General features: G+C 50.9%; 1 protein-coding gene across 5 annotated transcripts in view; it reads right to left on the reverse strand.

Annotated features, from left to right (window-relative positions):
• FAM234A (family with sequence similarity 234 member A) overlaps positions 1–13,840 on the reverse strand; it is an 83,588-nt gene that overhangs the window by 62,052 nt on the left and 7,696 nt on the right. For all 5 annotated transcript variants that reach the window (XM_088466697.1, XM_088466696.1, XM_088466698.1 and 2 more), the window contains exon 2: positions 11,333–11,624. In XM_088466697.1, coding sequence (XP_088322823.1) covers positions 11,333–11,624 — 292 coding nt within the window. The remainder of the gene's footprint in view (positions 1–11,332; positions 11,625–13,840) is intronic.

A 13,840-nucleotide genomic window follows, 5' to 3' on the forward strand; every position in this document is an offset into this window, starting at 1 on the left:
TGGTAGAAAACCGGCAACCAATGGAGGGACTGACAGAGCGGGGGAGCAGACGATGAACGTTTCGCAAAGATAAGCCTCGCAGATGCGAAGACCAGTAAGGAGACTATTGCAATAGTCAATGCAGGAAATAATAAGTACATGGATTAGAGTTTTTGCAGTGTCTTGTGTGAGATATGGTCGAATTTTGAATGTTTTTTAGATGTATGTAACATGATTTTGAGACAGATTGAATGTGGGGAACAAAGGACAGTTCAGAGTCAAGGATGACACAAAGGAAGCGAGCTTGTGGGGCAGGGTGGATGGTCGAGTTATCAACAGTGATAGAGAGATCAGGTTGGTAACTGATATTGGCCTGTGGAAATCTAATTAATTCTGTTTTAGAAATATTAAGTTTCAGGTGGAGAGATGACATCCAAGATAAAATGGCAGAAAGACATTCAGTGACAAGAACCAATATAGATGGTGATAAATCTGGGGAAGATAGGTAGATTTGAGTATCATCCGCATACAGATGGTACTGAAATCCAAAAGAGCATATTAGTTTACCAAGAGAGGTGGTATAGATTGAGAATAGCAGAAGACCTAAGACAGAGCCTTGCGGTACTCCAACTGATAGAGGTAGCGAAGAGGAGGCAGAATCAGAAAAACGAACAGTAAAAGAGCGATCAGATAGGTTGGAAGAGAACCAAGAAAGAGCTGTGTCCTTAAGACCTATGGATTGCAGTGTTTGTATGAGAAGAGAGTGGTCAACAGTGTCAAAAGCAGCAGAGAGATCTAGAAGAATTAGGAGTAAGCAATGGCCTTTAGCCTTGGCAGTGACAAGATCATTTACTACCTTAGTCAGTGCTGTCTCTGTGGAGTGTTAGGAACGAAAGTCGGACTGAAGTGTGTCCAATAAGTTGTGTGAGTTAAGAAAGTGTGTGAGGCGGGTTTATACAAGTCTCTCAAGTAGCTTGGAGGGGCATGGGAACTGGGAGACAGGACCTCTGAAGATGTCCTGTGGTATCTGGCACCAAGACGTTAGCAGCAGCATATCTTTTAAGTCCTGTAATTTATGAGGTGAGGCCACCATGACTCTGACTTGTTTTTCCAGCACATCCCACAGATGCTCAATCGGGATAGTGGGCAGGGCGCAGGCAGGGAGTCTCTGTGCGCGCGCGCTCCCGAAAAGGGAGTATGACACAATACCAATATGTCACACTTGGGGGCGTGCCCAACACTTACGGAGGTGCTGGAATTCCTCAAGCTTTCCCCTCACTGTGAATAGATGTAGCATCTATTCACTCGGGAGTGTACGGTAACCACAAGCTTTGTGTCCCATGGGTGGGGAAGGCACAGGGCAGATTGCTTTAGCGGGGTGCCGCTATAGGGGCAGCGCGCATTTTGTCACTTAAAATTGGGTGTAATATATATATATATATATATATACATACATATATATATATATATATATATATACATACATACATACACACACACCTACCTATACACGCATAAAGACACACACTCACACAGTATTAAAGCAAATACATTTTTATGGTAAGTACGCTGTTCCAGTGATGGTTTTTATTGCCTATATGAAATCAAAATAAGTGTATCCGTGGGTACAAAGAAACCTTTTGGGGAACATCTATACCTGGTGCCAGGTGAGTCTATTCCCAGAAGGAAACAAGCATTGATTCATGACCAATTAATGAATACAAGTGTGGGAGGATTTAAAGATCCCTGTTACAAGTCGCAGTCACGACTTGTCTCCTTCGAGCAGTTTACCCAGTCAGGACAGGGTTACTCCAGTTTCTCCTGTCACTAGGCAATCGGCATGCCTCAAGAAGTGACGTGTCATTCACAGTGCTGCATGATTGGTGCTTCCTTCTATTTGTACACACTGGACTTTTTCCGCCTCGCCAACTATAGTGTATCTGTGAGTCCCATCGGCTTGGCTGCATGGTCAGCGTTCTGTTCCTCCTCATAGTACAGATTTGGACCTTCCCGAAGTGGCTTCCGTGCTATCTCCGGCTCGCCAGCTTCTTCTACGGCTTCCGAGCCGCATCCACACCACCGTGCTGCCATCTGCTCTCCAAGCCGCAGCACCTACTACTTACTCTCCTACCATCAGCTCTTGATGCACCTTCGGCACATTTGCCGCACCAACAGCTTCTGTGCTGTTCTCAGTTCTCCAGCCTCTACTACGGCTGTCACGCCGTACATATACCTCCGTGCTGCCATCGGCTCTCCAAGCCGCAGTGTTACCTTGAACTATCTACTAACGGCTATTGCCGCTCCATCAGCACACAAGCCGCACCATCGGCACATTTGTCGCATCATCTGCACATTTGCTGCGGCTCTCAACGCCACAGCATTACCATCTGACTGTCTACTTACGGCTATTGCCATACCATCGGCACATTTGCCGCACCATCGGCTTCCAAAGCCACAGCATAATTATTGACTTTATACCAACGGCTATTGCCGCACCATCGGCACCTTTGCCAGACCATTTACATACCACACCATCGGCTCCCAAGCCGCACCTCTCCATCTGTATAAACCTCTCTCATTGTACAAGACTATTTCCTATTACCTCAGGATACCAGTTGACACTCCCGTAAGCTGCTACTACTCTGAGCTGTAAGTCCAGGCGGCTGCCTAAGTACCGGTGAGCAAATTATCTCTAAGGGAACAACAGGCGGTTGTTAGTGGTGGAAGACCTCGTAGACTTAACTTCTAGACAGCTTACAAGGAGTGGTCACTGGCAACCGTAACAATCCCTTAACAGGAATGCATCACACCTAGTTTTGGTGAGTGATCAGAAAAGCTACTGTCAGAAATTCTAGAATAACAAGAGATATGGTAAGAACTTACCTTTGTTATCTCTGTTTCTACGAAGTCCATAGGGTCCACAGGGTGACCTTGGGGTATAGCTGGATCCTGGATCCTCGGGCACCACGGAGTTAAAGCTTTCAGCTGCTCCAGGATGCACTTGGGTCCAACCTCCCCTATACCCCGCCCCCGAGCCACAGGCACCTCAGTTGGTAAGCAGCCCAGGCCGGAGGAGACGAAACAGAGAGAAGGAAGACTGGAACACACAAGAACCATACTCACAGAAATGGGAGACGGAAAACCGGTGACCAGTCACAGAGCCCATATGAAGCCAGGTGCGTCCGTCAGGGCAGGTGCCCTGTGGACCCTATGGACTTCGTAGAAACAGAGATAACAAAGGTAAGTTCTTACCATATCTCTTGTTTTCTACTTCAGGGTCCATAGGGGTCCACAGGGTGACCTTGGGGATGTCCCAAAGCAGTCCAATTAAGGGCGCGGACGCTCCTGTGCTGATAGGAGAACCCGGCGCCCAAAGGATGCATCCTGAGAGGCAAAGGTGTCAAACGCATAGAACCTCAAAAAGGTCTGAATGGAAGACCAGGTGGCCGCCTTACAGAGCTGAACAGCAGAGGCGCCACGGCTAGCAGCCCAAGAAGGGCCCACAGACCGAGTGGAATGAGCCTTAACAGAGGCTAGAACAGGTAAACCCTCCTGCATATAAGCCTCAATAATAACAGAACGAAGCCAACGGGCTAGAGTCTGTTTGTTGGCAGGCCAACCCCTCTTGTGAAAACCAAAGAGGATAAACAAAGAATCCGACTTCCTCACAGAACTAGTCCGGTCCACATAAACCTGGAGTGCACGGACAACGTCTAAGGAAGCCTCCCCAGCCGAAAGATCAGGCGACTGAAAGGCTGGTACAACAATTTCCTGATTAATGTGGAACCTGGAAACCACCTTAGGCAGGAACTCAGGACGAGTGCGAAGCACTGCTCTGTCCTGATGAAAAATCAGAAAAAAGGGGGACGACAAGAAAGCGCCCCCAAATCTGAAACCCTCCTGGCAGAAGCAATTGCCAAGAGGAAAACAGTTTTAAAAGTTAGCCACTTGAGCTCCACTGACTTCAAGGGCTCAAAAGGCGGACCCTGTAAGGCCCGAAGAACCACCGCCAAATCCCACGGGGCCACAGGTGGCACAAAGGGAGGCTGGATTCTCAAAACTCCCTGGAAAAAGGTGTGTACGTCCGGCATAGCGATCCTCAGCATGGTGGTAATAACGGAGCTAGAAAAGCCCCGATACCTCAGGACGGCTGTCTCAAGAGCCACGCCGTCAAAGATAGTCGACCCAGATCCGGGTGAAGACAGGGCCCCTGAGACAACAGGTCCCGCCGTTGAGGTAGGAGGTACGGAGCGTTGATGGACAGGCTCCGCAGATCGGAGTACCACGGCCTTCTGGGCCACGCTGGGGCCACCAGGATCAGTGTGCCTCCGTCCTGTTTGAACTTGCGCAAGACCCGAGGCAGCAGAGATATCGGAGGGAACAAGTAAGCCAGTTGAAACAGCCATTTCACCGACAGCGCGTCTATCAGACTTGCGCCTGCGTCCCTTGTCCTTGACCCGTACACAGGCAGCTTGTGATTGTGACGGGACGCCATCAGGTCCAGCTCTGGCAGCCCCCACTTGTCCATGAGTAGTTGGAATACCTCTGGATGAAGCGACCATTCCCCGGGATGCACATCGTAACGGCTTAGGAAGTCTGCCTCCCAATTGAGGACTCCTGGGATGAAAACTGCCGAGAGCTGGAAGATAGCGCTCCGCCCAAGCCAGGACGCGGGACACCTCCAACATCGCAGCTCGACTGCGAGTCCCTCCCTGGTGATTGATGTACGCCACCGTGGTGGCGTTGTCTGACTGCACCTGAACGGCCCTTCCGTGAAGAGCGGTGCCGGACAACTGCAGGGCTCTGTATACTGCCTGCAGTTCCAGGATGTTGATGGGAAGAATCGCTTCCTCCGCCGACCAACGACCCTGAAGTGACAAGGAGCCTGTCACCGCCCCCCAACCCCGGAGACTGGCATCTGTCGTGAGCAGAACCCATTCCGGGATCCAAAAGGGGCGCCCCTCTAGTAGATGAGCCGTCTGCAGCCACCAGGCTAGGGACAGACGCACTTCCGAGGACAACACCAGCATGTGAGAGTGGATCCTGTGTGGCAATCCGTTCCATTCCGATAGAATCAGCCCCTGCAGGGGCCTGGAATGGAACTGGGCAAACTCCACCATGTCGAATGCCGACACCATGGACCCCAAAACTCTCATCGCTGAGTGCACCGACACTCTGCCACTGCTCAGACAACTGTGAATCCGCAGCTGTAAGGAGGAGACCTTCTCTGGAGTCAGAAAAATCCGTTGCTGACGAGAGTCCAGCAGGGCCCCCAAATGAACCATCCGCTGTGATGGGATGAGGGAGGACTTCTTCGAGTTGATCAACCAGCCGTGCGCCTGTAGACAAGTGACCGTCAGGTGGAGATGCTGGATCAATACCTCCGGGGAGCTTGCCAGCAAGAGGAGGTCGTCTAGATACGGTAGCAACCGTATTCCCTGGCTCCGAAGATGAGCCGCCATCACCTTGGTAAATACCCTTGGTGCCGTGGAGAGACCAAAGGGTAGAGCCCTGAATTGGTAGTGGTTGTGGAGAATAGCAAACCGCAGAAACCGTTGGTGTGATGTTGCTATAGGCACATGGAGGTAGGTGTCCTGGATATCCAGGGAGACCATATAGTCCCCTGGTTCCATCGCCAGAATGATGGAACGCAAAGTTTCCATCCTGAATTTGGGAACCCTGAGAAACCTGTTCAGGGACTTCAAATTGAGCATGGGGCGATGAGAGCCATTGGGTTTCTGCACCAGAAACAGCGTAGAGTAATACCCCATCCCACGTTGAGACTGTGGCACGGGTATAATGACCCCCGCCGTCAGCAATGCCTCTATGGCTTCCTGAACCTGCAAGGCCTTGGTTTTGTCCTGAGAAGGACTTGTGCAAAAAAACTGGCCAGGCGGCCTGTGCCGAAAAGACAGGGCGTACCCCTGGGAGACCACTTCTCGCACCCAGGCATCCGAGGTGGTATTGTGCCAGCACTGGGCGAATTGAAGAAGTCGGCCTCCCACTCTGGGGTCCCCCAGAGGGAGGCCCGTCCCATCACGCAGAAGGCTTATCTTCTTGCTTGGAAGAAGGGCGCCTAGCACTCCAGGCTTGCTTCTTTGGCTTTGAAGCGGTCTTGGGTGCGGACTGCCTCGGGAAGGACTGACCCTTTGCCTTGCCCTGAACCCGAAAGGAACGAAAGGCCGAGCTCCGGACCTTAGCAGGTGTAGTAGCTGAAGGGAGGAAGGCTGACTTGGATTTTGCCAGGGTATCTACTATTTTGTCCAGGTCCGGACCAAATAGTAATTCTCCATTAAAAGGTAAGGCCTCCAAGCCTTTCTTTGAATCCGCGTCTGCTCTCCAAGACCGCAATTACAAGGATCTACGAGCAGACACTGCTGCCGCCGAAACCCTAGAGGTCAACAGGCTAGCATCCAACGATGCTTCTCCAATGTAGGAGGCGGCATCTCTCATCTGTCCTAACAACGCCCTCTGGACATCCGGAGCTTCATCCGTAAACGTGTCCTCCAAGGCGTTGGCCCACCCCTCAATGGCCTTGGCCACCCAGGAGATGGCCGGGCTACAGCCCCTGAGAGAGAATAAATAGACTTTAGACAAGTCTCCACCTTCCTGTCCGTAGGATCCTTCAGCGAGGATATAGACGGCAATGGCAAAGTAGCACTCCTGAAGAGGCATGTTACATGGGAATCGACTGCAGGCGGAGTTTCCCATTTCTTACAATGCGCTTCCGGGAATGGATAATTGGACGCCAAGCGTTTCTGTGGCAGGAAACGCTTACTGGGTGTCTGCCAGGCCACCGCCATGTGATCAGTCAACTGATCAGACAAGGGGAACGCTGCAGAAGTAACCTTAGCTTTTTTAAAACTAGGATACCTCGACTTGGGAGCGGGTGCCTCATTCTCAATCAGAAGAATGGCCCGCACCGCCTTAACCAGAGCCCGCACATTGATGGAAGACTTAGTGTCTACCTCCTGGACTGAGGCATCCTGCACCTCACCATCATCCGAGGACCCCTCAGAATCCGAAAGATGCGCAGCCTGCGCCATGACTGAGCGTTTAGACGCCCTGGAGGGCACGTCACTGCGCAACATCGACTGAAAAGCCGAAGATGCTGCCGCCAAATCTTGGACAGTGTGGGAAAGCGCATCCACCCAGGGTGGAGGAGCTGCCACAGGAGCCTGAAACGGCACCACAGCCTGCTGTGCCACAGGGGTGGACTGAATATACATTGGCAACCCCGCATAGGGACCAACAGGCTGAGACCCCAGGGGAGTCTGCAATAATTGTGGGACACCCGGGGTATGGGGGATGGCAGGCAGGGGCAACGCCCTAGTAGGGGCGGCAGTCGGAACCGACAGACGGCCCGCGATGGACACCAGCACCTGGGAAAACATCGCCCATGGTGGCTCCTGCGACATGGGAGGTTTAGACATACCAGGGAGCGCCTGGCACCGTCCGCACAGGCCGTCCTGTGACAAATCCTCCCTATCCACTCCTGCAGAACAGCGCCTGCAGGAGAACAATACCGGAGCCCCGGAGTGCTCAATCTCCTCCTCAGACATGACTTAGGAAGAAAACGTGCGCACTCACCAGTGTGCTGAACAACAGCCCACAATATGGTACTGTGTAGCACACAACTGTATGTGACGGACCTCACAAATACGTGATTTATATAGGCGAGGTCTGTAGAAACACCCTTCCCCCGCACACCTGTAGGGCTTGTAGGAGAAGGAAAGGGATAGGTATAGGCTGACAGTAAGTAGAAAAAAGACACAGACAGGCAGCACTAGCAAAATTCACATACCATGCAGGAAGATATACTCACTGCACCTTTCCACTACAATCAACCTCCCAGATTCAGTGTCTGGGAGGGCTATAGTGCTGTGTACACTGTCCTTGTTGGGGGAGAGGTACACAGGGGGACCGGTCCGCGTGCTCCCTGAAGATCTGCGCTGCCACTTGAAGAAAATGGCCGCTGGAGACCTCAGAGGAGGAGTGGCCGAGTAGCTGCAGCTCAGCGACGCCAGACTACGAGCTGAAAGGCGCGCTGAGCTGAGGGGAGGAGCCGCTAGACAGGGAAGGCTTCCTCCCCTGGCTAGCATATTAACCCCCGGGTTGCCAGCATCCCGCTTGCCGCCGCCACCGCTAGCGCCCCCGGTCTGTCCTCTAGACCTGGGGCATGGGACTGCATTTACAAGGAACCCGCGCACCGCGCTAATCAGCGGTGCGCGGCTTACCTTAATCTCCCCGGCGTCTTCCGACAGCAGTCCCGGGGGAAGCCAGAGTCCGGCTAGTACAGACTCTGGCTTCCCCCGCCGCGATCCCCAGTTCAGTGCTGGCGTCGCGGCGCCAGCAGGGAGAAGGAGCGGCAGCGTGGGCGTCTGTACAGACAGCCCATCGCTGCCGCTCTGGAGAAAAAAACTATAGTAAAAAAAATTAAACTAAGTTAAAAAATAAAAAGCTTTAGGTTGCTGCTCCTGCAGCTCCCCCCCGCAGGGTGACCTGACTCCGGCCGGGCACCATCTTAAACTGAGGTGCCTGTGGCTCGGGTTATAGGGGAGGTTGGACCCAAGTGCATCCTGGGAGCAGCTGAAAGCTTTAACTCCGTGGTGCCCGAGGATCCAGGATCCAGCTATACCCCAAGGTCACCCTGTGGACCCCTATGGACCCTGAAGTAGAAATTATATTTTGAAGCATAACCACGTTACATCTTTCTCCTTATTGAGGGTATCATATCTTCAACGCCAGAATAAGAGAGGACGTGTGTAAATTTCAACTTCGTGGACAGCACTTTCTGTTTGTATATTTGGAGGAGTGCTGCTCCTGAGCGTGGCCTGGGCTGCAGTCCTGGTGCGCGGGTCGTTTTGACTATTGTTTGTATCTAAGGTTATAAAATAGTTTGCAGACTCAAGCACCAGAGAGCTGACAGCACCATCCTCTATTAGACACAATTAAATATCAGTTAAACTAAAAAACATGATGGTTAAGATTACGGTCATTAACCCCTGCCTTCATTACAAACAGGACACATCCCACATATCTTACATGTGCCCATAAAGGGCCTGATTCTGCGCTGGACAGAGTTATTTATTTCTTACCAGTTATTTATATAGCGCACACATATTCCGCAGTGCTCTACAGAGAATATTTGGCCATTCACATCAGTCCCTGTCCCAGTGGAGCTTACAATCTATATTCCCTATCACATGCTCACATACATACACACTAGGGTTAATTTTTGTTGGGAGCCAATTAACCTACCAGGTACTCTGGAGATAACGAGACTATCTGAAGGAAACCCACGCAAGCACAGGGAGAATGTACAGCTAGAGCCGTAATGGGAAAAAACCCACAACCTCAGTGCTGTGAGGCAGTAATGCTAACCATTACACCTCCTGTGCTGACAGATCTCTGTTCATGGTGAGCTTTTGTATACAGCGCATGCACAGTTACGGATTTATGCATTTTTGTGTATGTCCTTACTATTTTGAATCGGACCGAACTTGGCCAGATCTGTCTCTGTGAAATTGGGCATTTTAGGGTAGCAACGGGGTGACGACAATGATAGTGCACAGAACCACCAACTTGTGGGAACGCCTCTGTATGGGAAAGGGACTCTGGGCCTCATTCAGAGCCGGACGTTATTTGCGAACGGTCGTTCCAAAAAAGGGGCCAGCTATTTAAATTGAGCGCTCGCTCTTTGCGGTTTGTTGACGCCTCTATGTCTGAGCGAGCGAACAAAAAATGCTATTTTGTAAAGACGCCCCTTTGCCGTTCGCATCACACGTCATTTCCGGTATTTATTAGATTAATCGGGTACATCAAAAGGCATCTGAACTGCTCGCAGTGCTTGTGGTAGGTTTTTCTTATCGCTATCACTGCGAGCAGTTCATGCTAAAAGACAACCAAGTGACGTGGTCGATGACGCTCCTTTACTAATTATGCACTCCCATTAAACGCCCTTTTAACCGTTAGGCACGCCTGCGTTCTGATCTCCACTACCTCGTTTTCAAGCACCTTCCCCTGTTACCACCCACAAACGGTACATTCTGTCAATCATATTAGCAGCCCCTCGCTGTTTTGCGAGCACACGATTTCTGACCGCAATGACTGGTTTGCGTATGCGCATTACAGCCCATACGCATGCACAGTTGTGCGAACATCGCTCAGAGCTAATGAGCGGCCGCTTACGAGCGGCTCTGAATCAGGCCCTCTGGCCCTCATTCAGAGGCGGTCGCAAGAAGCGATCGCTCTCTCTGAAAGAGGGCGGCCGCTTCATTTTTGAAGTGCGGCCTCCTGGTCGTTAGTTAAACTGTTACCACCCACGGCTTAACGACCGACCAGGTTGATGGTCGCGATGGTGATCACCATCGCGACCATCGGGCTTACGACCAGACCCTAAGGTTGGGTCTGGGCACTCATAAGCCCCAGGGAGCTTTCTGCTCTGATGGAGCAGGAAGCTCCCCACTGACATCACTGATGATGTCAGTGCGGCCGCCCACAAAACGGTAGGTGTTCGTTAAGGAACGCCTCCGTTTTGGAAACCACCCCCCCGGCCCGCCTACCAAACGGGGCTAGCTGTCGATCAACATCAACAGCTGCCCCTTTGGTAACGAGCTCCGGAGCGAGAGAGTGCAGGACTAACCATCGAGTCGGTTACAAGCGCATCGGCGCTTGCGACCGACTCTGAATGAGGTCCTCTGTTTCTGACAAATCTCTTGTACCTAGCACGGGGCTGTTGCAAGTGCCGACACTATAATGACCTGCAGCCACATGGACCCCCACATATGAATTCTTGCATTAGCATTAAGGAAGAAATCTGTCTTCTGCTGCGGTCCGCAACGACAGCTAATTTACGTTAGACTCAGAGTGAGCCCCAAAAGCTGCAGAAAGAGGACAAAAAGCTCACATAGTAAAGCAAAGCATGTTCACTATTGCCTTTCAGGTTTGCTGTGACAGCACTGGCCAGGTCTACCAAATTAATTTATTAATCTAACAAATAATAATGTAAGTCGGCTTCTGTGGTGAGAGATTAAGGATCTCTACTCTAGGCAGCTTATTGTAGACAGGAAACATTTAATCAAGTACACACTGTTCAGTTATTCCAGTTACATTTCCGAGCCCAATAATGCACAAACACTGATATATTCATTTATGACAGTGGGATGTACCTTCTCTTAATGTGACATGGCTGGTCACACACATACAAGTATGTTCTCTTATGTGACTAGGGGAAACAACTGTGGTGGACTCTACAGTCTTATTTAGAATGTACTGAAAATAAACAATACTGGTGTCTGGAGGGATTAGGGAAGTGTGCATGGGTGTCTATTTGCAACCTGCCTTGACTCACCTGCATTGTCATACTGTATTCTCCAAGTTCTCTGAGAAAATGGTCTCACAGGGCAAGGAATAATAAATGAAAAAGCAAACACTGCTGTGAGACAAAGAAACAAGGCACCAAAAAAGGCTGCAGTGCGAACCCTAGACAATCGTGACAGTCCACTCTGCTTTTTGATGCACACAACTTTTTCTGCACTCTTGTCATTGTTTTCTAGTGCTTTCACTTCGCTGGTCTTCAAAGGATGGTCTTCCTCATCTATATCCTTAGTGTTCATTTTTGCAGAGCAAGGCACAGAAATCTTCTGAAAATAGAAAGGAGGAGGAATAATTTGAATAAGTTTCTCTCTGATGAATATCAGCAGGGGCTGGCTGGCAACTTTTAGCCTGGGGGGCAAATGCATGCAGGCGGCCATGGCAGTGGAGTAGCGTGTAGCCAGGGGGCCCGAAAGAACGTGCGTGCTACGGCGCCCCCCCCCTCAGGAGAGGACACCCTTATGCAGGCCTCGAGTAGTGCCCCCAGTAGTGATCCCCCCTATGCAGTGCCCCTTGTGCCCACAGTAGTAAGCCCCTTATATAGTGCCCCCAGTAGTGGTAACCCTTATGCAGTGCCCCTTAAATAGTGGCCCCAGTTGTAGTCTTCCCCCTATGCAGTACCCCCACTATTGCCCTTTATATAGAGCCCCCAGCAGTGGTCCCTCGATGCAATGCCCCCAGTGGTAATCCCCTCCCCCCTATGTAGTGCCCCTAGTAGTAGTCCCCTCCCCCCTATGCAATACCCCTAGTAGTCCCCTTGTAGTGCCCCTAGTAGTAGTCCCCCCCTTGTTGTGCCCCCAGTAGTAGTCCCCCCTTGTAGTGCCCCAAGTAGTAGTAGTGCCCCCAGTAGTAGTAGTCCCCTCCCCTTGTAGTGCCCCCAGTAGTGGTAGTCCCCCCCCTTGTAGTGCCCCCAGTAGTAGTAGTCCCCCCCCCTTGTAGCGCCCCCAGTAGTAGTAGTCCCCCCCATTGTTGTGCCCCCAGTAGTGGTCTCCTCCTTATAGTGCCAGACCCCCCGCAGTAGACACACATAATATAAAAAAAAAAAAAAACACTTACCTGACACCCGCTCCCGCCGCCGAGATCAGCTCCTCCGTCCGCCGCTTTGCATTATGGGAGTGACGCGTCATGGGAGTGACGCGTCACTCCCATTACCCACTGCGGGAGCCGGAACATGTCCGGCTCTGGCAGTGGGAGCAGCAGCCGATGAGAGTCTGTCAGACTCTCATTGGCTGCTGATCACAACAAACACACAGCTGCCGAAGCCGGCGGCTGTGTGTTTGTCACTTGTGTAGTGCTGACCGAACTCCGTCCGGTCAGCACTACACACGTGGTGCAGTCTGTGTCACAGTGACACAGACTGCCCGCAGCCCGCATGACGCTGCGACCCGGGGGGCACATGGCACTCTGCCCCCCGTCCCAGCCCGCCACTGAATATCAGCAATATCCAACGTTTAAATCCTTTAAGGATGGAGCAGAGGTGCAGCTCATATTCAACTACAAGCAGTTATGGCATGTCTAGTAATTATTCTGCAGGCCTCATGCCTAGCTCTACAGAGCTGTATTTGAATTGGTTGTTAAAGTACAATCAGCATGAGGCCATGTGTTGTTTTGCCAATTAAAAAAAAAAAAAAAACAACACTAAGAAAATATAAAAATTTGATGAACAAATGAGCTTGCAGCAACACTGTGAATGCATGGATGTGTTCTTCATCTTTTAAGCGATACTAAATTACCAGATACATATATCCTATTTGACATGGAGGAGAATCAGGAAATCGTTACTCATAATAAAGTAGCAATGGTTGTATCTGTACACAGAATTTTTTTGCAGAAATGTACTCCTTGGGACTGTGTATGAACAATGGAGACAAAAAATTCTGTCTGTTCCGGCATCACACACAAACTAATATGATGAATTTGGTTTGTGATGTCAATATTGTATAGCTTAGTCACCCAAAAAGAAACTGAGGTATGTATTATCTCAATGTGACATCAGGAGGAGAGGAACAATAAAGGAAAAAACAGACTCTTGACACTTGGCGCTTGCAGGCTCCTCAAGCCAAAAATTACTAGGATGTATATAAACATAATTTTTTTTGGGACTGTTTATGAACTATGGAGGCAAAAAATGTTTTATCGGAACTTGCACATGCTCCTCAAGTCCAAAGTGACAGGGATAGATATATATATATATATATATACACACACACACACACACACACACACACACACAGGAGGTCATTCAGACCCGGTCGTTAGCGCCGATGCGCTCTGACTGGGTCGATGGCCCCCCACAGAGCATGCGCACGACGGCGCCGGCGTGCGCATGCGTGAGACCCGCTACGACCGACAGCGCCGGTCGTAGCGGGTCTCGATCTAAAGGGGGCAAGCTGTTGATGTTGATTGACAGCTCGCCCCGTTTGGAAGGCGGGCCGGGGGGGTGGCAGCCCAAACGGGGGCGTTCCCATGGGAACGCCTACCGTTT

This window comes from Taudactylus pleione, unplaced genomic scaffold (genome assembly GCF_031769625.1).
Source record: "Taudactylus pleione unplaced genomic scaffold, aTauple2 ptg000066l, whole genome shotgun sequence".
NCBI classification, from domain to species: Eukaryota; Metazoa; Chordata; class Amphibia; order Anura; family Myobatrachidae; genus Taudactylus; species Taudactylus pleione.